Source organism: Manis javanica, chromosome 16 (assembly GCF_040802235.1).
Source record: "Manis javanica isolate MJ-LG chromosome 16, MJ_LKY, whole genome shotgun sequence".
In the NCBI taxonomy this organism is placed as follows: domain Eukaryota; kingdom Metazoa; phylum Chordata; class Mammalia; order Pholidota; family Manidae; genus Manis; species Manis javanica.
In genome coordinates, this window is record NC_133171.1 from 31,139,272 (window position 1) to 31,165,352 (window position 26,081).

General features: G+C 37.0%; 1 protein-coding gene across 1 annotated transcript in view; it reads left to right on the forward strand.

Moving 5' to 3' along the window:
• Positions 1-26,081, forward strand: part of EYS (eyes shut homolog) — a 1,533,253-nt gene that overhangs the window by 953,806 nt on the left and 553,366 nt on the right. The window contains 3 exon segments of the mRNA XM_073224289.1: positions 5,879-6,030; positions 6,032-6,070; positions 10,219-10,310. Of these exon segments, the coding sequence (XP_073080390.1) occupies positions 5,879-6,030; positions 6,032-6,070; positions 10,219-10,310 (283 nt within the window).

Genomic DNA, 26,081 nt, shown 5'->3' on the forward strand with positions numbered 1-26,081 from the left:
ACCACTAGAGATTAGAAATGGGAACTCATGTTGCCCAATTTATTTAATGAAGATAAGTTAAAGTTTAGTATGAAAATCAGAAAGGGCGCCATGAAAAATAAAAATTCAAAGGCGCCAGTCATCAGTGCAGATGCTAATGTCCTAAACATGAATTCTTGCAAATGAAATCTGTATACATACACACATCATAAGCAGGTGGGATTTATTTCTGGGATAAAATTAAAGTTTAGTATTAGAATATCATAGTAATTCAAAATACAATCATGTCAATAAATGAAAAATTGATTAATACTAAATTCTGCTAAAACAGAGTTTAGGAATAATTCTGTTATGAGTTAAAAAGCATCACTTATAAAAGAAGAGCAAAACACTACGCTCAAAGGAGAAAGTTTAAAAACTTCCCAGAAAAATCAAAGCAAGAAAAAGAACCTCATTATCATTATCTAAGTTCAGTGTTTTCTTTCTTTCTGATGGTCCTAGGCACTGTAACAACCTAATAAGTAGTTTAAGAATGAGGAACAAAAAAGAAAATGAAAAAATCTTAATACCGGCAGGTGATATGGTCTTACTAAAAACAGGAGAATTCAACAAGGTTGCTCAATATATAACAGTCAATTGCATTTCAATATAGCAACATAGTGAATTAAATACATAATGTTACAAAAAACTAAAATAAATTCATAAGGTTTCTAGAAAATATGTATGTGGCCTTTGTGAATTAAAGTTACAAAATTATGTTAAAAATGTTTTAGAAACCCTTGTAAATGGAGAAATATATCATGCCCATACATAAGAAGATAAAGTATCTACAAAGAAATCAGTTAGTCAAATGTTTTTCTATGAAATCAATAGAGTTCAAATCAATTACTACTGAGAGTTTTTATGTAATTCAATAAGATGTTTGCACATGTAACTGATTGCAATGCTTATGTTAAAAGGCACAGGATGAACAGTAGGTAACATAGTCCTGAGAGAGAATATTCAGGACTTGCCCCATCCAATATCAAGACTTATCCTAAAGCCATGCTAATTACGTCTGTGTTTGATTGACTTGGGGTTGACAGTCCGTCCAATGAATAGTATCATCATCCCGGAAGCAGACCCCACGTACAGCAAGAATGATGCATGACCGAACTGGCAATGCCGAGGAGGTTAGAAAGGGTGGTTCCTCTGAAGTTGTCCTAGAACAGTCGGTACTCCACAGTGAGGGGCAAAAGGAGAAAGCAAGTGTCGGAAATACTCTATCCAGAGTAAGTACTACGCACTTGTGTCATAGACTTCTGGCAGCAGCAAATGCTTGTAAACTGGAGAGGGGCGTGATTTGATTTGTATTTTAAAAGAGTGATTTCCAATCATTAGGGTGGCTATTGAAGGAATTTTCCCTGATGATAATCTGCTTCCATTTGCTGGTGAAAGGAAAATATAGTGATCATAGGTGCTGTGCTCCCTTTGAGAAAGAGTGTTAATTGCTTTCAGAAGAAAAACGTAACTATTTGAGTAGGTCTCTTTTGGCTTCCCTTGCAATCATCTGTTTTCTTAAGATCTGCCCCTGAAGTTTCTTGTATTTATCATACATTTCCTTTGGCTGCACCGAGATGTCTCTGCCCGTCTTAAGCTTCATGCTCTGGCTTTTCATTTCAATATTGTTTGTTTTATAATATTTCTTTTTTCATTATATGATTAATACTCACTCTATAAATTTAGTCGTTGACCTGTAGTCCATGGGCTAATCAATCTGAAAAATCTATGAAACAAACATGTCATAATTTATTTTGAAATAGGCTTTCTTACAAAAGCATTTTCAAATGGCATTAATCGTTAAATGTCCAAGAAAAACATCAACATTTTAAGAAGCTTGAGTAAAATCTTCCACAAAAATCTGACACACAGTAAACAGTGGATAAAATGTTAATTTTCTTCTGTTTTCCTGCTTTATTAGTAAATATTAAGCTAATTGTGATGAATTTAAATAGATTATATGAAGACAGATTTTAAGGTGAATTAATAAACAGAATTTGTAAAACATAGAAGTATAAATTATTAAGCATGGAGTGTATCTTATAAAATCCAAGCTTCTTTTTCAAGAAATAATACAAATTAAAGAACCAACTCAGAGTTTCTGTAGCTAATATATGATTGCTGATCGACTTACTGATAGAACCAAGAATCAAGATTCAACATAGGTTTCTTAATAGTGTAATAAATTTTCTTATATGAATTACATGTAACTGTTATCCATGTAGTCTTTTCTCAAATTAATACTTAACAGAAAGTTTTCTATACACTTACATATATACCACAAATGTCCACTATTTCCTAGATACTACTTCTAAGGCATGTGAAATGAATAAAGGGCCATTTTGCATTTTAGTTATGAATTATTTCTTAACATTTAGCCAGTGATACATACTCCAGAGAGCAAGACATAATGTCTCTTTCTTTAAATGATCATTCATGGATTACACTGATATTGACAATAATCTACTAGAAATAGGATTAAATAGTATATGTCCTTTATTCAAACTGCCCAGTCATTAAAAGTCATTAGCAAGCCATCAGCCTTGTAGAAGAGCTTTGTATTCAATAATTCTCTCATAAGATTCCAAGTTTCACATTTAATCTTACATATACAACACCAACCATAAAAAAGACTGTTCTTTGAAATTTATTTTAGGATCTGCTAACCAAGAAGCCAAAAAATGGCTCAAGCTAAGAATCCTTTACTTTTTCTAAAAGTATCTATTCTATTAAAAGGAAAATGTGCTATGGAGTAACTGTTTTTAACTTATGAAAGAATTTAATACTATACACAGTTTATTTTGTTCTAACTTAAATATTTTTTATGCCTTAGAGTCTGTACTATTAATTTCTCTTAAATTATGTTTGTTCATTATTCTTCTAATCTATTTAAAACCCTTCTTTGTGCAATAGGTAAAGGCAGGATTATTGATACCTGATTTTTCACTAAAATAGTTGTGAAGTTACCTTTATCTTCCTGCAGTGGGAGTGGCTACGGGCCAGTATGCCCTGGAAATTCAAGTAATTGCATGTCCAAAATAAATTGGCAACTGACCACGTAGCAACAAAAACCAAATTTCAAATGAATTTTTGGTAGCTAGACTCAATGTGTACTGTTAAAAGTAAAGACCAATGCTCCCTCTGAGAAGAAGTAGAGGCAGGAATTTGGAGGTCAAAGTCAAGGTCTCTAGCTTGGATATGAAATTGAGCACTTTGAGCCTTCAAATCTGACAGTTAGGTGTTAACCAAGAAATGAGGCATGAATCTAGAGAAATACTGGGATTAGATTTTGAAGTATTCTTCCCAGCTGAATACCAGTTTTGTCTAGATGAACCCATTCCCCCAGGTCTTAGTGGGAACTGACCCCCTCCTCACCTCCCATGGGGGACCTCTTTGGTGACCCCGTTTTGGCCAGTTGACTGCTGGGAAAGGTTCATTCTGTACCTGGGGCAGTTCTTCCTTCCTCTTTTAAAAATATAGGAAACTGAGGGCCTGGACACATATCCTACCCTCACCACCAATCAGAAGAAAAATAGGTATCAGGTTAAAGCTCACCCTGTGAAGAACAGAATGGAGAGCCAGAGGAAATGGAGGCACTCCATGAGGAGCCGGCTGAGCGTCTGCATACACAGCATCCATCAGAAAGCCTCCCCTAGTCTTCGATTCCCTTTACTGAAGTCATTGAATTTCTTCAATGAAGCTACTTGGAATTGAGCTTTCTTGTTATTTATATCAAAAGCATACAAACATTCAGAGGTACAGTTGTCATGAGGGCATACAGTTCAGATAAAGATTCTCCTACTTGGAAAAAGGAAATGGGAAAGGCAGGAACATTTGATTTAGTTCTAGAAAATGAAAACATGTATGGAATTATCATTTTATTCTTGCCCATGATAATTGGAAATAGTCTCTATACTTGTCTTTTCCTCACAAAACTCTTCCATGCTTCCTCTCACAATTCTTTTTATTTTTGCTACGGGAGATGTAAAATAAAATTTGGATTCATGTTTTTGAATAGGAAATACTACAAATATGGTTGAATACTCTACTCAAAATATTTTCTGATTATTTTTTTTACCTAAACGTAATAGAATATAATTTTCCAAGCACACTTAAATAAAAGCAATTATATCTCCCATAAGAGATGTTAAAGTTTCATATGCTTACAAAAATCAGGCCCTGGAAATAGAATGACGAACCAAACGTGTATGACTCTTGACCTCATGGAGTTTACAACTGAGTGCATATGTGGGTCTTTATACAGAGCACATTAGTTGCTTGATGACAAAGCCACTTATGTTTTAAAAACTCAGTCCATAAAAATTCATATCTTAACATAATGAAATTAAAAGAGTGTTTTGAGTTAGCTGTTGTCCAATGGACAATATATTTCTTTCTAAAGCTTTAAAACATGTATATTAGTTTATTTCACCAGCGTTGGATATAGTCATGTTATAATGTTTTTATCTAAAAATATTTTATGCTCTCTCACATTCTGAACTTTAAATCAAATGGATGGATGTTTGTGTCCATTCCCAATTCATTCAAATAAATGACTGAAACCTTTCTAATTATTTAATGTTGTGTGAAATTCTATTATACCAGGCCACCATCATCATCAAAACCCTACAGAGAATAAATGTTGGTCTATATCTCATCACAACTAAAACAATTAGGATGTCAAAATTGATAGCACAATGTTAATATTTTCAATCTTTGAACCACCTTCACTAATGAATTCGTTTGTTAAAAAAAAACACATATGCCTTTATGTCTACAAAGCACAAATGTTTTCTGGCAGTATTTTGAACCTTCTTATTTCTAGTTAAAAGGAAAATATTTCTTTGAGGTTTAGCTGATTATTTCCTTGGAGATTTTTTCTTTTTACAAGTTCAAAACTTTAGCACAATGAGTACTTCTAAAGCTTTATTGAAAACAAAAAATAAGAGAAATACTCCACATAGAATATAAGTTACAGAAGTTTTAAAGTACAGATTTTAAACCGATGTTATCCTTTGATGGACAGCAAACTAGAACTCGCGCAGTTTCATAAATCACCTCTTCCATTAGTTGTGAAAGAATAAATCATGGGAATCTTAGAGGAGATGGAGTTTGGGTGTGTGGTGCGTCACAGGAGGACATAGGGGGGAAATAAAAGCAAAGGGACACTCAAATCTTTGTTACCGAATATCTCATCAGCCAAAAACAGTCTTACTCTTAATAATGTAACATAATAAGCAACTTATTTCGAGAAATAAGCTACGTAGGTTTCATTCATCATCTATTTATAATGTTAAGTGATGAAATTGTCAAAGAAGTTTGTTCAAAATGTGTCCATATTTTACATAGAAGATTAAGGCTAATTAAAATATCATTCAGAAGGCAAAAGGAAAAGAGAAATTGAGATTTTTTTATGAAGCTTAGGTAATACAGTGTTGCTACAAAAAGATGATAGTTCCTTTACTTCCCAATAACCTCTCAGTCCTCAAAAGCCACCTAATCAAGTTAACAGTGACATAAACCATAATTTTATGTCAATGTCTTATACATACAGTGAATAAGGACATCTTTAAAAAATATTTCTGTCTCTGTTGACCTGTAGCAAAACCTAAGTAAAAACACTATTGAAGACTAATCATCTAGACATCATTGCTTTCCAGTGAGATTTGATCATGAAGCTCCCAAGAAATTATGACAAACTGTGACTGTGGTAAAGGAAATAGGTGCTCAGGCTTATAATAGGCTGGAAAGATACAAGTATGAGCTATTTTAGAAAATGTTATGCAAATAGTAGTAATGTGAAACCCGACTATTGAACATTCAATTCTAACCTAAATTATATTTTTTTCTGACTCCACAGATTTCAGTTGTGTTCACTATTATGGAAATTCCTATCTAGAATTTTGAAATGTGCTTATAAATCCACAAAATAACATCTCCCTAGAATTTCAGACCTCCCGCTCCTATGGCCTCGTGCTCTTTATCGGGCAAGACTCCAAATCAGTGGATGGATTTTTTTGTTCAATTATTTATTGAAAATGGTACTTTAAAGGTAAGTCATTACATTTATTTAATTTAAAAGAAATTTTAGGAAGTTGTTCAAATTCTCTGCTTGAGAGGTTACTGTCAGAATAAAAATTAAACTTCTATGCTCTCCACCAAGCTGTGTATTTTTTCTGTAATTTCTCCTATTCAATATTTATATATCAAAAGAGTATATGCTTCAAATAGCTTTTCATTTTCTTCTTTTCTTTATATTTTCTACTTGTCTTACACTTTTATGTTTCCCAATTTTCCAATGATAGTAACTGCTACCATTTCTATGACTTTTATGGCAGGTGTGACCTGGGAACTCCTGGAGAACCCAGAAATTCTTTCAGAGGGCTGTTAAGGGGAGAGAAGTCCTCGTAATAGTAGCTAGATGTTATTTGCCTTTTTCATTCTCATTCTCATAAGTGTGCAGTGGAGTTTCATAGAGGCTGCCTGACATGTGGTAATGTCATTCCTCTCGTGACTAATGTCATGAGTATTTATATATTTTTGTATTTTAAAAAGTATATGTCTCAATTTTTAATATTATAAACATTGATAGATTTAGCCTAGTAAGCAAAAGCTCTTTGGGGTTCCCCCATAATTTTTAAGAGTGCAAAGAAATTCTGAGATACAAGAGGTTAAGATCACTGATTTAACACCTGGTAGTCTTTGTAACAACCTTTTTAAAAATCCAAGGTTATACAGCTAATAAACACTAAATTGTGAAGTCAATTTTGAATTGAAGGTACATTCTTTCCCCTCAACACCATTCTACCTTAACAAATCACCTCATATTCCTGTTCTAGCAACTTGGATTAAGGAAACCATCAAAATGGTCACTGTGATGAGGGAATTAACTTCACACAGTCTAATATATGACACATAACACCTGCCTTTTTGTCTACCATTTCTTCTATAATGCCATTTAAATTTATGTGAGTTTCCATGAAAGGGTGACTTATACCTTATAATTTAAATAAGCCAAGTTAATACTAGTTTGATTTTCTTTAAATGGACATGTTTCGTAAGTAATATAATACATACACATAATTTAATACAATGTCTGATATCATAAATAAATGTCAACCAGTCAAAACAGATTAGCAATAGTATCAGTATTTCGATTCATTCATTCATTGAACATTTATCTGTCACCAGTCACTTTGCCAGGTTCTAAGGATTCAGTGGTAAATAAAACACACTTCATTCTCGTCATTTTGCTTCCAATCTGGTACAGATAATAGTAAGAACAGGTGAAACCAGAGCAAGAAAATAGAATTATGTAATAAATAGAATACTATAATGAATCATGGAACATCAGTCTGACCCTGTAAGGTCAAGTTTCCTGACCCCTGCTCTATAGCATTTTCCTCAACTAAGACCAGAAATTTCTACTAGCCTTATGATAAGCAGAAGAATTGTAGACACCAAATACAAGAGATTATAAAGCACACATAATATTGAGCAGTGGTCACATTCACAGTGTTTCCCATCAGCACACTTTGCTGCTGCTAACTCATTTTTCAACTGCCGTAAGTGAGTGTGTAACTCATCCACTTCCTCTCACTACTGTGGACATCACAAATCAGAGACATTATGAGGAATCACCAGAGACTCATAAAGAATTCTGAGTGAAATATTTTATGCAGTCATGAGACAGGGACCACTTACACTCAGGCTGGGTTGAACCAAGACATTTGGGAATTATAAAACTGTCATAATGAGTGAAGGTAGGTGTAGGACTTCTTTCCTTTAGATTTTATGACAAAGAAAGGATATGTATTGATATATCTATTATAGTAATTACTATTGTTTATTGAATTGCAATTGTATGTCAAACTCCATCTTAAGAACATTTATTAAGATCACGGACCCTGGAGTCAGTCTATTTAAGTTTGACTCCCAGCTCTGCCAATTAGGAGTTTTGAGACACGGCAAGTCACTTAAGCACTTTGTGCTTACATTTACTCACTTATAAAATAAAGGTAATAAAAGTTGTTGTGAGGTCTGAGTTAGTAAATTGATAAATATTGTGAAGTTAATATAACCAGTAAACAACTAAAAGCACATAAACACATAGAACGATGCCTGGGACATATTCATCACATATGAAAGGTATTATCCCTCCACATTTCACAAAGATCCTGCAAACAGGCTGAGGATCTCAGAGTTTGGATGGCACATACTCTCAGAACTCTTAAAGATCTGGCATTTTTACTTTGCTGTGTAAATCCAAAATCCATGTGCTTTCCACTCACAAAACTGATTCCTTGGAACGACTTAAAGGAAATTTCAGTGTTATCCTAACCTGATAAGTTTAAGATTTCCTTGCTCCACTGTGATTTGCGAGACTATGCTCCAATTTCCTCATCTATTTTAAAAGTATAATCATGGGAATGCATTTGCATTACAATTTTCACAAAAAGACATATTTATGGTTGAACTTTCACAGCAATCATAATTTAAGACCTATTCAGATTCTAGAAATGTGGAGTTGTTAGTCAAATGTTTTTTAGGGGTTTAAGTTTTTAGTAAAATTTAGTGCATTGACTTAATTTAAAATATATCTCATTGTCCTCTTGGAATGACCACGAGATAACTGGATATATCCATTGTTGGGACTCAAATACCAGTCCTTTACCCCCAGCTTACTTGTGTCATAAGTCGCTGTACCTCTGTGGTAAGGGCTGGGGGGAGAGCTCAAACTACTTCACCTTAGTTTGCAGCTCTAAACAATGGGTATAAGAAAAGGATAGCACTTAACAGACTCCATTTATTTGTTTTTTGTTTTATTTTGTAAGGAAGCAGTCAATTGTAAAGTGCTTTAAAAACCTGTGATACCGAGTAACCACCCAATAAACAGTATCCGTTGTTTTTATACATAGCATAAGTGATCTATTTATATAATAAAAGGGAAAAAATAAGTAAATTTAATAGAATTGTACATTAAATATTTTTTGTATGTTTAACTTTGACTGCCTTAAAGATAACAGGGAATCAATAAAACTTAGTAGTACCTGAAACAGAATTTTCTGATATATTTGAACAAATTAAGGAGACTACCCCCCAACACACGTATACATTGTTGGTCAGTACATTATCATTTCAGTTTAAATAATTATCTTAACTGACAGTGTAGAACCCAAGTGTTATACAGAAAAATCTACTTACCATTCCTGCTGTCAAAAATATTAAATATACTCTCTGGTTACCCTGGATATATACTGAACATAACTAAGGATTCACTATATAAACACTGACTTTTACTCAGTTACACATGGCTGGAGAGGAACGTATAACCTGATATTATACACCTGACTTCTCTAGAAAGTGCACGGCAGCCTAATTGTTTTTGAAAATCTTAGTACTGCTTAACATATTTCTTAAACTCAACTTACAGTAATTAATTTTATAGAGGAAAAGAATCTTTTGCAATGGCCAAATATCGTAACAAATTAAAATATATAGCCTCATAGGAAACTGTGTTTGTTTAACTTATACGTGGCTTGCAAGTCTCTTGTAGATATGATATTAGGTAGATATGATAAAGAGGGTAAAGCCCCTTTCTGGGAATCAATAGGTACAATGTAACCAATATGCTGTTAAGAAGATGAGCAGACCACTGGAGACACCCCTGTGAAATTCCCAGGGTGTCTGGTCCTTTTTAAACCAAACTCAATTGGCCCAATTTGTATTAATCCTACAAATCACCAAAGACCCCTCAAGCCTCAGGAAGATATTATCTTTAAAATTCCCTTCCAGGGACTTTAACATCATCCTCTAGATTGTATTCACTGGTCTTTGTATGGCTCAAGGGATAACATCTAAGGAAAGTTGGCAATAATACTAGCTCTCTGATCGCAGAAGCTGCCCGTCTTAACCATGTTCCCCAGAACACTGGAAAATAAACCAGAAGTGTGTGTGTGTGTGTGTGTACACGTATAAGGTATATGGTATATATATATATATATACACACTTACAAACTCATGTGTTTGAATTCCAGTACTTAGTTGTGTATCTTGAACTGTCACTTCTCTTTAAGTTTTAGACTACTTGTTGCTCCAAAGCAATATAAAAATGAGCAGTAATTGTTAAGTCTAATGCAAATAGAAGATGTTAATTTTATAGAAAAAACCTGTTTGAGGCAAAACTTTTTTCTCCCATAGTACCACTTCCTCTGTGCTGGTGAAGCAAAAGTGAAAAGTATTAACACTGCTGTTAAAGTGGATGATGGGCAGAAGTATACACTGCTTATCAGGTAAGATATACTTATTTTCTTTTGCACTTAATCTCATGAAGGGCAAATACTATTCCCCTGAATGCTGTTATTGCCATTTTAAAAATAAGTTATCCTGGCTAGCGTTCACATGTATTTGTACATGAAATAATGTTCATCAAGCCATTCTATCTCTTTCCTATGTCCTAAAAATAGTACTCAGGGAAGGATGCTATAGGAATTACATCATTAATGAACTTACATAAGCAGATTTGCAAAGAAGCCATGAAGATTTCATATTATTTTCTACTTAGAGGAGTCATAAAAACAAACAAGGTGGTATTTCTTTAATAAGCAAAATAAAACATACTCACTGTAGAACATTTGGGACATCCTGAAAAGTCTAAAGAAGAAAATTTAAATGATCCATTATTTCACAATCAAGATAGAATAATGAACATATATTACTATATTTTCAAGAGCTATATCTGAAAGTGACTTGATCTCAAAACCCTCACCAACATCAGGTATAATCTTTCTAATCTGATAAGTGAAAATGACATTTGCCCTTAATTTCCCTTCTTTGATTTTTAGTAAGTCTTGATTTTTAATGTATATTTAATGTCTTAATGTTGTATATTTTGCCTCCCACAACTTTTTTTTTTAATTAAGGATGCTTTGGAGAACATACCATCGTCTTAATCCAGTGCATGGACTGAATTATCCGGTTAGGGTGATAGATTATTACTTTGTAACAGTGACTATCTGCTGAAAGCCAATAATAAGGAAAGCAAAGAGGCAGAAACAAAGACTTGGCAAGAAGTTACAGGAGAGGTCTTAAGGAGGTTTTACCTTCCCTGGGAAAGAACTAGCCAAGTCCTGTTGTCTGGAATGCAGATTTTTACAGAAAATTAACCCCCCCAAAACAGTGTACTACCAAATAAATTAGGGAAAGGTCGTATTATTGTACTTTCTTGGACTTGTCAGAAAGGCACAGGAGTATTTTTAAGACCTTTGAGATGCTACTTTAAAATGTCTCACTTTCTTTACCTAACCTAAAACGGGAGCACAGAACATTGTAACATTTTCTTTAGCATTTTAGCCTCTTAAATAGTTAATGCTGGAGACAATGCACTTGGGGAAATGCCATTACAGCAGGTAGTGATTTCCCTGGGCACTGACTGTCATCCTCTGAAGGGAAAGCAAGTCCATGAGGATTGGGGCAGCAGTAAAAATCAGTCATGAAAGACACATTGTGTTCCCTCCAGGAAACCAAAGGACAAATGAAAAGTAATGAGATAGGGGTTGTACCAGAAGATCCTATTCACCCCTGGGATGTGTTGAAAAGGCAACAGAAAATAAACGAGGACATCATAAAGTTTATGAAGCATCAGCTATGTGGCATATAGCAATTTTATTGCATATATAAATGTATTTGTTTCTAAGAACAATTCTAATTGTTATCCACATTGTCCAGATACAAAACAGAGAGAGAGAGAGGGGTTAAGTACAGAAAATGATTGTTAGAAAATGGCACAATTTCAAGGCTACTCTTACTCCAAAATCTATGGATAAGTTTCAAGTGGTGGGCTATGACCTGAGCTGTGATCTCTTTATTTTCTTCCGTCTTAAAAAAAACTATTGTATATTCAAAGTAAGATGAAGATAAGAATTATAAGCGAATACCCAGTAAAAAAATAATAACACATGAACAGCATTAATTAGCACCCATTAAACAACTACCAGGTGCCAGATGCTGTATAAACATCATGCATCTAATCATTGTAAAACTCTGAATTGTGTTGATTTGGTCACTCTGTCATGACAAAGTACACAGCCAATTTGCTTAAATACAGAAATTTATTTTCTCATAATTCTGGAAGCTGGAAGTATCAAAGGGATTGGTTTCTTCTGAGGCATTTCTCTTTGGCTTGTGCATGATCACCTTCTCCCTGTGTTTTCATATAGTATTTCTCTGTGTGTGCTTGTGTCCTAATTTATAAGGACATTAGTCATGTCAGATTAGACTTCACCATAACATTCACATTTGAATTTATCACCCCTTTAAAGAACCTGTCTTCAAATATAGTCACATTCTGAAATAATGGGGGTAAGGACTTCAGTGTATGTATTTGGGGGGGCATCATTCAATCCAGACCATTCAGTTTTCTCATTTGACAGCTGAGGCTCAGCGAGGGTGGGCATCTATCTCAAGATCACATTGCTAGTAAGTGGGAGGACAAGACTAGAATTCGGATCTCCTGCCTTTGACCTAATAGTTTGTTTCTACTATGACATGTCCAGTCTATGTTTTAAAAGTGACAGCATATAATTTGAAGTCTGTTTTAAAAGAATCATTAAATATAAAACATTAAAAAATCCCAATACCTATTGTTCACTATCTTCAACACATTACTTTTAAGAATATTTAACAACCAAAAGTGACTATGTTCTCTTTTTCACAATTTACATGTGCCATTGCTTTTTATTTTTATCAACAAGTAGTTGATATCCTATCTATATCTGCTCTAAATTATTTAAATTCAGAAGTATTTCTTCACAGGTCCTGATTTGTTTGAAAATAAAAAATTTATATAATATGCCCTTTTGATGATTATAAAGAATGAGAGAAGATGGCGGCATGAGTAGGGTAATGGAAATCTCCTTCCAAAACCATGTATATTTTTGAAAATACAACAAATACAACTATTCTTAAAAGAGAGACCAGAAGATACAGTACAACAGCCAGGCTACATCTACACCTGTGAGAACCCAGTGCCTCATTAAGAGGGTAAGATACAAGCCGCAGCCCGGCGGGACCCGAGCACACTCCCCACCCCAGCTCCCCAGTAGGAGGAGAGGAGTCAGAGCGGGGAGGAAGGGGGAGCCCAGGAATGCTAAATACCCAGCCCTAGTCATCCGCACTGGGAGTACAGACACACAGTGCATGGTGTGCTTGATACTAGGGAAAGGGAGCAGTAAAACCTGTGAGAGGGTCCCTGCAGCCGGCACCCCTGGGACAAAAGAAGAGCAAGTGCTTTTTGGAAGTCTTAAAGGGATAGGAGCTCACAGCTGGATGGAAGTGTTCTGGCACACACAGCCCAGCAGCTGGGAATCCCAGGGAACTCTGGGTGCCCTAGCCCCCTAGACGACAGTGCAGCTCTGAGGCCCCTCACAGCAACAAACAGCCTCCCGCCCATTCCCCCTCTGGTGCGGCTCCACCATAATGAAGTAGCAGCCTGAGACTGGCCACGCCCACAGTGGCCGCACAGAGCCTCCTCCACAGCCTCCCGGGCTAGACTCAGAGGCCCCGCCAGCATATAGTTGCCCAGCACAAGCTTCTAGGGTTGCTGTTATCACAGGAAGGGAAGGTGACTGACAAGCAGGAAGGAACTTTGTTCACCCAGTTGACACACACACCAACTGCCTATGACTACCTCTATCACCATGAAAAGGCAGAAGAATTTGATACAGACCAGAATAACCCAGACATCCCCTGAGAAGGAACCTGGGGAGATAGATTTAACAATCTTCCTGAAAAAGAATTCAAAATAAAGGTCATAACCATGCTGATGGAGCTGCAGAGAAAAACGCAAGAGCTAAAGGATAAAGTTGGGAGGGAGAATACAGAAATAAAACAATCTCTGGAAAGACTTAAAAGCAGAGTGGATGAGATGCAAGAGGCCGTTAATGGAATAGAAACCAGAGAACAGGAACGCATAGAAGCTGATGCAGAGAGAGATAAAAGGATACTCCAGGAATGAAACAATATTAAGAGAACTGTGTGACCGATCCAAAAGGAGCAATATCCACATTATAGGGGTACCAGAAGAAGAAGAGAGAGAAAAAGGGATAGAAAGTGTATTTGAAGAAGTAATTGCTGAAAACTTCCCCAAATTGGGGGAGGAAATAGTCGCTCAGACCACGGAAGCACACAGAACTCCCAACAGAAGGGACCCAAGGAGGACAACACCAAGACACATAATAATTAAAATGGCAAAGATCAAGGACAAGGACAGAGTTTTAAAGGCAGCTAGAGAGAGGAAAAAGGTCATCTACAAAGGTTAACCCATCAGGCTATCATCAGACTTCTCAACAGAAACCTTACAGGCCAGAAGAGAATGGCATGATATATTTAATGCGATGAAACAGAAGGGCCTTGAACCGAGAATACTGTATCCAGCATGATTATCATTTAAATATGAAGGAGGGACTAAACAATTCCCAGACAAGCAAAAGTTGAGGTAATTTGCCTCCCACAAACCACCTCTACAGGGCATCTTACAGGGACTGCTCTAGATGGAAGTGCTCCTAAGGTTAAATAGATGTCACCAGAGAAAATAAAATCACATCAAAGAAAGCAAACCAACCAAATACTAACTAAAGGCAAAAAATAAAATCAACTACCCACAAAAGCACTCAAAGGAAACACAAAATAGCACAAAATAAAACACCTAACATGTAAAGAATGGAGGAGGAGGAGTAAGAAGGGAGAAAAAATAAAGAATCATCAGAATGTGTTTATAATAACTCAATAAGTGAGTTAGGTTAGACAGTAAGATAGTAAAAAAGCTAACCTTGAACCTTTGGTAACCACGAATCTAAAGCCTACAATGGCAATAAGTACACACTATTTCTCTCGACACTTTCCCTCTGACTTAGGGTATACTCTCATAAACCTTCCCTACTTCCCCTATCAGCAATTTACTTGCCATGGCTATCCATAGTTAACAAATGGAAGTCTCCAGCCATGCTTAACTCTATGGCCTTTCTAGCATTTATTTTGTTTTTAACAATTAGAGAACCACTCTCCCTTATATGTTCTAATGTGGTTGATTATATGAGAACCATTTTACACAATATCATCACGCTATTTCAAATATCATTTATTAAAGCCTTGAAAATTTTAATCTTTTTCTAAAAAAAAAAAATCTTTTTTTTAGCTTAAATTCTGACAAATTCATTAGCGTAGTGTTTCTTCAAAGGAGCATAATTAGTCATTAATGATTGGCTCCCACAGAAATAAGCATGTGGGATGGGATTATCAAGGACTTAACTTTTCAATGGTTCCTAGAATTTTTCTGCTACTGCATCTAGGGATGCAGGCTTAATGTATTCATTTCTAATGGCCTGTGGTGATCAATGAGGCTTTAACAATTAAAGCAACCTGCAAGGTCATACAGAAAGTAAGCCAAAACAGCAGATACCTGACAAGTTTAGAGAATGTCGAACTGGGGAGAGATTCACGTGTGCAATCTAAATGATATACATATCACTTCATGGTATGTGGGCACTAGTTAAATGAACTGCAAAGACCTTTTTGGAGGTATGCCACTCTTCCCAGAATGTTGTGAAACTTAACTTTGCTATTATATTGATTTAATTTGAATCTTGCTATGTTTAATATTTTCTGGTTATAAAAAGACTGCACTAGAAAAAGAGACTTGGCTATCCTTTTTGATACTTGGCTATCCTTTTTCGAAAGTTTGATACCAACACAAAAATCTTATATATTTAAAAACTGATAATACACAACAAAAGAAAGCAAATACAGACTTGGCTCTTGATTCTGAATTTACGCCAATGACCATACAATGAGAATCCCCATTAAAGCCCTGAATTAGTTATGCTTCAGAAAATTCCTTTCCACAAAGTCACTTTCCATTAATAGAGGCAACTTTAGAAATAATACATAATAAGTCATTTTCAACTTACTTTAAATAAAAATTCCTTTAATCCAAAAATATCTGTAAGAGGAGCTGAATTAAGTATTAATAATAATAATGATTATTTTAAGGATGTTTCTCAAAAATAGTTCACCTTCCACCACAAAATTGACTCCCAGCATTTGACTTTCCTGACATTGATCAATTTGGTAACTTAATGACACAGTGGTGGTCTGTATGTAAGAGAAAAAAGGAATGTAAACATGTAAATTCACAGTATCATGAATCAAACATTTCAAAATATAGCCAATTAGATCACATTATTTAAGTTCATTTGAACTAAAATTTATCATTCAACATTGTCTTCAATATTGAAAATTTCTCTTACTGACTGACCTTTATTTATTTTTGCATTTACCCTTAAATATTTGACAAAGTTTCTGTAAAATCTTGACCGGTATAACTGTTTTATCTATTTTGACAAGACCTTTCTTTAGTCTGTTTTCTTACATGAAATATTAAGATTATGAACTGTCTGCTTTCAGTTTTTTTCAGTATGTTTACATTAGCATAGGAGTCAGAATTTACCTCTTGGCAAAGTTAAGAGGAAAAGCAGGCGAGCCAGACAGGCTGTGAGTCAAGCTGTCTATTAAGCAGCAGAAAGATTCAAATAGAAATTTTAATTCTAAGTTATTCCTATCAGAGTCTCTCTTATATCAGGGAAGAGCACAAATCAGCATTTAAAACAAGGCAGATTTCAGGTCAAATTAACATGGATAATCAATGGTGACCTACTAAAATCTGTATTAATGCTTTTTTAGTCTTTGTTTCCACAGTAGTTGGGGCTCTAAATGACATGCAGTTGGATGGCTCAGTAGTTGTCACTGACTTGTCATGATTCATGCATCACTTCTCACTATACTAAGAGCATGGATTTGGAAGAAAGGAGCCAACTATACTTCATGATCTTGTCTGCTTATAGCCTATAATATTAGCTTGTTTTAAAAGTGCTCAGAAAATGTATTTTGAAATTACTTCTACTCAAAGATATTCGGGCTCAGGCTTTCGTCTTCTGTGCACTAGAGTTTTTATGTCCTGAATGTGTGCTGAAATATCTGGATACAATAGCTTCCCCATAAATGCATGTGCACGTAGCTGCCATTTGCTGCCTGGGGTAATATCTGCACCTTCGGCTGATGACCCCAACTAAAATATTCCAAAAAATCTGAAGATTCACGTAACCTCCAGGCTGAACATCAGATGCATAGTTTTCAGTTTTAATTTCCATACAGTAATGACTAATACCTTTTTTAAGGGAAAAACAAACAAAAACTGTGATGATTAATGCATAATTAGGTGCAATTAAAAGTAGCTCTCTGTTCCTCCACTTTGACTAACAGTGTAAGAACAGTAGCTGTTTCTGAGATTAATTTCAGTAATTTTATAATAGATAATACAATTTCCGATTTTCAAGTAAAATTTTTGGAAATGGACTACTTTTAAATGTATATTATTTTAATCGCGTTTCAAACTATTTTCTGAGAGGTAGCTGGTAATTAATTTACTGGAGTATTTGTATAAATTGAGTTAAAAATTGTAACTTTAAAAGTACCTAATTTCTAACTGGATTTACTGGCCTATGTAGATTATACTTAAAAATTCTCTTTTCTAAAGCCAAGTGACAAAACTTTACTCCTATTCGCTATATTTTTGGTTGAATGCATATATACCATTGCAAAAAAGAAAAATAGGTTTATGTTAAAGGGACATTTTTGCTGGGTCTATAAATACCGTTTTAGAATCACAATCATTTGTTGATTATTTTGTTTAAGCTGAAGTAAAATCATTATTCCATTGGCATGTTTTTCTTGACACTACTGACAGTGGTTAATGAAAAGATTAATAGAATAATGTACACATTTCATTAGAGAAAAAATATCCTTAGTTTTGGAAAACGGTTAAATGGCTTCTTTCCTTTCCACCTCACTGAATTCCCAGCCCTCTGAGCCAAAGCAAACTTGCTCTAGTTGACACATGTCAAGTCCTTGGATTTATTATTAATATCTTCCAATGAAGTGCAAATCATTGATGCTTGCAGTGGTAATGTTTCAATTGTCTCTGTCTCTATGAATATGCAAATATATATACATATATATATTGTATATATGTGTATATATATATGTATATAAGTGTATATATAAAAAATGTCATGTGTTTTATTTATAACAATGTCTTTATACACACACATATAAAATAATTTACTTCTTTTAGACTTCTCTGTGTTCTGAACGTACAATCTGCCACTTCATTTTAATTTTCTACCACTCAAACTGGTAAGACATTGAAGGATTACAGTGTGAAGATGAAATAATCTATTATTACTAAGCATTGTGCACCGATGTTTTAGGTGAGATAGTTATCTGCTGGGATAATTTAAGTTACAGGAAGACAAAGGCAGGAAGCAATTGTTTATAACACATAATCTGATATTATATGCTTTTTCGAGCAAATGATTATTACTTAATAAATAAACAGTGTGTGTGTGTGTGTGTGTGTGTGTAATTTCTATGTTCTTGTTATAAGTGGTCCTTATAAGAAGAAACCCTTTCTTCTTATAACCTACTCAGGGCCAAAATCAAAAGAAATATAAATACTGTGGTTCATATTAAACTATGAAGTGTTATAAACTTTGTTTACTGATTTATTGTCTTTATCTTTAAAGGTAGATGGTTATCAAAATTTCCCTTGTAGAAATATTTATCTTGTCTATTCCACATTGGTTTGGCTGATTCTCTTTTACCTGGTTGCAGAGCTAGAAAACCCTTCCCAGCTACCTTTGCCATCAGATGTGTGCAAATGACTAAGTTCTTTTTTTTTTTTTGAGAGGGCATCTTTCATATTTATTGACCAAATGGTTGTTAACAGCAATAAAATTCTGTATAGGGGACTCAATGCATAATGTACAATCATTAATCCACCCCAAGCCTAATTCTCGTCAGTCTCCAATCTTCTGAAGTATAATGAACAAGTTCTTACATGGTGAACAAGTTCTTACATGGTGAACAGTACAAGGGCAGTCATCACAGAAACTTTCAGTTTTGATCACACATTATGAACTGTAAACAATCAGGTCAAATATGAATATTTGTTTGATTTTTATTATTGATTTATATGTGAATCCCACATTTCTCTCTTATTATTATTATTATTATTATTATTATTATTATTATTATTATTTAATAAAATGCTGAAGTGGTAGGTAGATGCATGATAAAGGTAGAAAACAGTTTAGTGCTGTTAGAAAGGAAATGTAGATGATCAGGTGTGTGCCTGTAGACTAAGTGTTAATCCAAGCTAGACAAGGGCAATAAAACATCCACGGATGCAGAAGACTTCTCTCAAAACAGGGGGAGTGAGGTTCTAAGCCTCACCTCTGTTGATCCCCAATTTCTCACCTGATGGCCTCCCTGCAGCTGTGCCTGTCTTAGGTTGTTCGTCCCTTGAGGAATCTTACCCGTCTCTGGCTAACCAGTCATTTTCCGGGGCCATACAGGGAAATGTAAAGTTGGTAAGTGAGAGAGAGGCCATATTGTTTGAAAGGGTTAGCTTTTTACTTCTTTGCAGATTTATGCCCTGTGGCTTTTATGCCCAGTATTTATCTTGAGGTATCCTTACCACTTGGAAGAATTATGATACTCGGTTAATTCGATATGAGGCACGAATTCTATTTAAGGGTTGTAATTAGGAAGGAAGAACAAAAACTATAGGAGTAGCAGATGGAAGATAACATGGGAAGATTGATTATTTCTTTGACATATCTTCTTGTAGAGTAACTTAAGCATGTATAGGTTTTAAACTACTAATTAAATTGCACACACACATTAACATAATAGGAATACAGTTACATAACCAAAGCAGACCTATAATTACCAGCCATCTCCAGTGAAACCAAGAAAACCAGTTAGGCACCCTAGGCATTTGTGAAAACTTATCTATGATATGGTGGATATTGTCCAACTGAACTTGAACAGTCTGAGAGAAATCAGACAAATTAAAACAACTCATTCCTGAGGACTGTTCACATCCCATATATTCTTTTAACAGTAGATAGTCTGTAGTCGTAAGATTTTGGAGCGCTACAACTTGCACTTCTCCTAATTCTTGGTTGAGTTCCAACAGTATAGTTGCAGTCAAATTTGTTGTTTTACTGTATGCACAGGTCAGCTTAGATATCTCCTTCTTCATTCCAATGGCAAATCCAGGAACCGGTGGGATGGATGCAACTACAACTGCAGCATCGCCTGTATCTTTGTTGAGGTTTTTTGATGATCATCTTCTGGTATGACTCTTCCAGAGTATGTTGATGTTGGAAGTTCTTCTTCATATCGTATCTTAGTTCATTTTCTGGGTAGCCAAATCAGGCTTTGATCCTCTGTATAAATACAAACAGACCCTTTGCCCACACTTTGATATGCCCTTTATACCATTGTGTAGAACTCATTGGAGGTCACCACACAGGAACTGCTATTTTTTTTGAGAGAGAAAGGAATATTATCAGAAAAATGTACCTCCATAGCCGACTGTCTGACACCCTTAAAGTGATCAAAATTAAGGATATTTAAAGCATGCAATGATCATTGATTTTCAGTTACTTTTGTGCTATCAGGGAATAATCCCCCTTTTCTTTCTTTCTTTCTTTTTATCATTAATTTACACTTACATGAAGAATATTATGTTTACTAGGCTCTCCCCTTTACCAGGACCCCCTATAAACCACTTTATAGTCACTGTCCATCAGCATAGCAAAAAGTTGTAGAATCACTGCTTGTCTTCTCTGTGTTGTACAGCCCTCCCCTTTCTCCCTCCCCCCCATGTATGCTAATTTTAATACCCCCTTTCTTCTTCCCCCCTTATCCCTCCCTACCCACCCATCCTCCCCAGTCCCTTTCCCTTTGGTACCTGTCAGTCCATTCTTGGGTTCTGTGATTCCGCTGCTGTTTTGTTTCTTCAGTTTTTCCTTTGTTCTTATACTCCACAGATGAGTGAAATCATTTGCTATTTCTCTTTTTCTGCTTGGCTTATTTCACTGAGCATAATACCCTCCAGCTCCATCCATGTTGCTGCAAATGGTAGGATTTGCCCTCTTCTTATGGCTGAGTAGTATTCCATTGTATATATGTACCACATATTCTTTATCCATTCATCTACCAATGGACATTTAGGTTGCTTCCAATTCTTGGCTATTGTAAATAGTGCTGCGATAAACATGGGGGTGCATCTGTCTTTCTCAAACTTGATTACTGCATTCTTAGGGTAAATTCCTAGGAGTGGAGTTCCTGGGTCAAATGGTAAGTCTGTTTTGAACATTTTGATGAACCTCCAAACTGCTTTCCACAATGGTTGAACTAATTTACATTCCCAACAGCAGTGTAGGAGGGTTCCCCTTTCTCCACAGCCTCACCAACATTTGTTGTTGTTTGTCTTTTGGATGGCAGCCATCCTTACTGGTGTGAGGTGATACCTCATTGTAGTTTTAATTTGCATTTCTCTGATAAATAGCGATGTGGAGCATCTTTTCATGTATCTGTTGGCCATCTGTATTTCTTTTTTGGAGAACTGTCTGTTCAGTTCCTCTGCCCATTTTTTTTATTGAATTATTTGATTTTTGTTTGTTGGGGCATGTGAGCTCTTTATATATTTTGGACATCAAGCGTTTATCGGATCTATCATTTACAAATATATTCTCCCATACTGTAGGGTTCCTTTTGTTCTATTGATGGTGTCTTTTGCTGTACAGAAGCTTTTCAGGTTAATATAGTACCACTTGTTCATTTTTGCTGTTGTTTTCCTTGCCCAGGGAGATAGTTCAAGAAGAGGTCACTCATGTTTATGTCTAAGAGGTTTTTGCCTATGCTTTTTCCACAAGTTTAATGGTTTCATGTCTTACATTCAGGTCTTTGATCCATTTCGAATTTACTTTTGTGTGTGGGGTTAGACAATGGTCCAGTTTCATTCTCCTACATGTAGCTGTCCAGTTTTGTCAGCACCATCTGTTGAAGAGACTGTCATTTTGCCATTATTTGTCCATGGCTCTTTATCAAATATTAATTGACCATATATGTTTGGGTTAATGTCTGGAGTCCCTAATATGTTCCACTGGTCTGTGGCTCTGTTCTTGTGCCAGTACAAAATTGTGTTGATTACTATGGCTTTGTAGTAGAGCTTGAAGTTGGGGAGTGAGATCCCCCCTACTTTATTCTTCTTTCTCAGGATTGCTTTGGCAATTCGGGGTCTTTGGTGTTTCCATATGAATATTTGAATTCTTTGTTCCACTTCATTGAAGAATGTTGGTGGTATTTGATAGGGATTGCATCAAATCTGTATATTGCTTTGGGCAGGATGGCCATTTTGACTATATTGATTCTTCCTAGCCACGGGCCATGGGATGAGTTTCCATTTGTTAGTGTCCCCTTTAATTTCTCTTAAGAGTGACTTGTAGTTTTCAGAGTATAGGTCTTTCACTTCTTTGGTTAGGTTTATTTCTAGGTATTTTATTCTTTTTGATGCAATTGTGTATGGAATTGTTTTCCTGATTTCTCTTTCTATTGGTTCATTGTTAGTGTATAGGAAAGCTACAGATTTCTGTGTGTTAATTTTGTATCCTGCAACTTTGCCTTATTCCGATATCAGTTCTAGTAGTTTTGGGCTGGAGTCTTTAGGGATTTTTATTTACAATATCATCTCATCTGCAAATAGTGACAGTTTAACTTCTTCTTTACCAATCTGGATTCCTTGTATTTCTTTGTTTTGTCTGATTGCCGTGGCTAGGACCTCCATTACTATGTTAAATAACATTGGGGATAGTGGGCATCCCTGTCTAGTTCCCCATCTCAGAGGAAATGCTTTCAGCTTCTCGCTGTTCAGTATAATGTTGGCTGTGGGTTTACCATATATGGCCTTTATTATGTTGAGGTATTTGCCATCTATTCCCATTTTGCTGAGAGTTTTTATCATGAATGGATCTTGAATTTTGTCAAATGCTTTTTCAGCATCTATGGGATGATCATGTGGTTTCTGTCTTTTTGTTTATGTGGTGGATGATGTTGATGGATTTTCGAATGTTCTACCATCCTTGCATCCCTGGGATGAATCCCACGTGATCATGGTGTATAATCCTCTTGATGTGTCGCGTGCCCTGTCCTCGCCGGCAAGAACAGCACGCAACAACAGCAGGATTCTTCTGCAGAAAGCTTTATTCTTCAGCTCTTTGTGAAACAAATGAGTTGGGCAGGACCCAGAGGGGAAAGAGAGGCTTGCTTATATAGTTCTCATGCTCTGACCTGGTTGGTGCGGCTCCATATGCCTTATTAGCATAACCATTTGGTGGGTCTCATTGGTCCTTATGCCAAGGCGCAATTAGCATGTAGTTTAGTGGTGTGGGATGATTTGTCATTAGGAAGTTCGGGGCCTTCCGGCTGCCCTGCATGGGGCGCTATTTTCTGAGCACGGCTGCCAACATCTCCCCCTTTTTTGTCTAACAGAAGCTCAAGGCGGAACTTGCCAGCAGAGGCGGAGACAGAGGCCTGACCTCCATCATACTTCCTGATGCCCCCTTTTTGGAGAGGGGTTCTGGGCATCTACCCCTATGCAGTCAGGCATGCCTCTCAGAGGGGTCCAAGACCTCTTGCAGTGCTTTGCCTCGCATCCTCTGGCTGGCGTTGGGACCGCTTGGTACAAAGGGTTTGGACCCTTTTTCTCAACCCTCTTGCACCATGAGCTTCTTAAAGAAAGCTGTGATTAAGCATTGAGGTACTCGGGCCTGGTGCAGTGCCACATGGGCTCAGGGTGCAAGAGCTACCTCAAGCTAAAGCTGAGCTTCCTTCTTAAGCATATTGAGCCACACTTGGGGAGAGGCGCCAATGTCTATCGCCATTAGGGCTTGAGCAAGGATCACCTTGTCCTTATGTTGATTGCGGAGTCTGCATAACAACCAGAGTAGGAGCATGAGACCTCCAAGCATGAACACGCCCATCCCAGCCATGCCCGCCCACTCCTTGACGTGGGAGAGAGCTCTGAGGAACCAGGAAGAGAGTCCTTCTGCTACGGAGATATCTAGACGGGTGGAGTTGATGTGGATTATTTCTCGCCGCAGTTCTTCTAGTGCTCCATCAAAGTCCTGGGACCAGTTTCCTGAAAGATACTGGGACAGGCCTCGTGACAGATTAGTGAAAGCATTTAATACTTCTGTTAGTGATCCTGGCTTGTTTGTGGCTCTGTAATATGGCTGCGGCTAGGCCCGCGTTGGTGAGTGGCCCTCCTATTTCTCTACAGGCTTTCAACCAAGCGTGTATCCCTTTCTGTTTCCAGGGTGTTATCACCTGTCTGCATTCCTTGGTACATTGTTCAAATACTAATTGCTCTACCAGGGGCATCGCTTGTTCCTGATCTCCAAATATTCTGCCTGCGGCCTCCATCATACGAGCGACAAAGTCAGAAAATGGCTCGCTCGGCCCCTGAATAATTTTTGTCAAATTGCCTGATACTTCTCCTTTGTTGGTGAGGGCTTTCCATGCCTTGGCAGCGCACGTGTTTATTTGTGCGTATACCTATAAGGGGAAGGCGGTCTGGTTGGCTACCCACTGTCCTTGGCCCGTCAGCGTATCATATGACCACGCAGGCTGTCCTTCGGCCGCGTTTGCGCGTGCCTGGGTCATACTGATATCATGCCACAATGCCTTCCATTCTATGTATTGCCCCATACTAGAAAGGCATGCCTTAGTTACATATTGCCAGTCTGCGGGTGTCATGGCTGTCTCTGTTAATCTCTCAACTTGTGCTATGGTGTAGTTGGCACTGACTTCATAAGCCCGAACGGATTCTGCTAACTCCTTAACTTGTTTATGGCTCAGGGGCTGGTGAGAGCGTACGCCATTATCTTCAAATACAGGAAACATTTGTCTAATTGCCTGAAGAGTATCTGGGTGGCAAAAGGAGAGTGCGCCACTCACGTAAGGTGGCGGGGCAAAGGGCGTCGGGGGACACCCTGCTTTCATTTTTTCCTTGGTCCGCTTTTCAACTTTGCTGGTTCCCTTACTTCTGCACTCTGCGGTTTTATTTTCTTCCCCTTCCTCTGCGGACGTTAATTCCTCCTCAGATTCCCTATTGGGGAGTTGGAGGTCCCTCAACTCTTTCCAGGGGTATTTACTATTTTCTCCGAGGCGATCGTCACTCGCTTCTCGGGGCTCTTTCGCTTTTGCCCTAGGCGGGCTTTCTCCCTCACTCTGAGGTTTCTTTACCTTCGTTTTTGTGGCCTTTTTTCGGCCGCGCGCGCTCTCTGTTTCCCGTTCCGTTTCTGACATGCTCTCTTGGATATCTGTCAATGCTCTCTGACCTTCTTTTATTAACTTTTCACATCTCTCATCTTGCAGACAAGCTCTAATCAGTTTCCAGAGGGGCCTGGTGCCTCCCCTCAGGCTACCCTCCTCCTCCTCTCTATCAAGATCTTTCCCCAGTTTGTCCCAGCTCGGGATTGAGAGGGACCCTGAACAAATGAACCAGGGGGCCACACGGTCTATCTCCTTCACAAAAGATTCTAAGACTTTGCTGGAGACCTTCAAGTTTCGCTCTTTGAGAGCTGTCTGCAGCGCCATGACTAATGACGGTGCATTCCCCATGGTGCCTCCTTATTTACAGAGAACCATCAACCATCATCCTAAAAAGCAGGGGCCTCTCGGAACTTACCCCTCCGGGCTTTCTTCTGACCTGCAGTTCTGAATCCTCTCCAGATGTCTGAAGGGTCCTCCCTGTGCCGGTGATGTTCTGGTTCCCGGGATTCGGCACCACTTGTCGCGTGCCCTGTCCTCGCCGGCAAGAACAGCACGCAACAACAGCAGGATTCTTCTGCAGAAAGCTTTATTCTTCAGCTCTTTGTGAAACAAATGAGTTGGGCAGGACCCAGAGGGGAAGGAGAGGCTTGCTTATATTGATATACTGTTGAATTCTGTTTGCTAATATTTTATTGAGTATTTTTGCATCTACATTCATCAGGGATATTGGTCTGTAATTTTCTCTTTTGGTGGGGTCTTTGCCTGGTTTTGGTATTAGGGTGATGTTGGCTTCATAGTATGAGTTTGGGAGTATTCCCTCC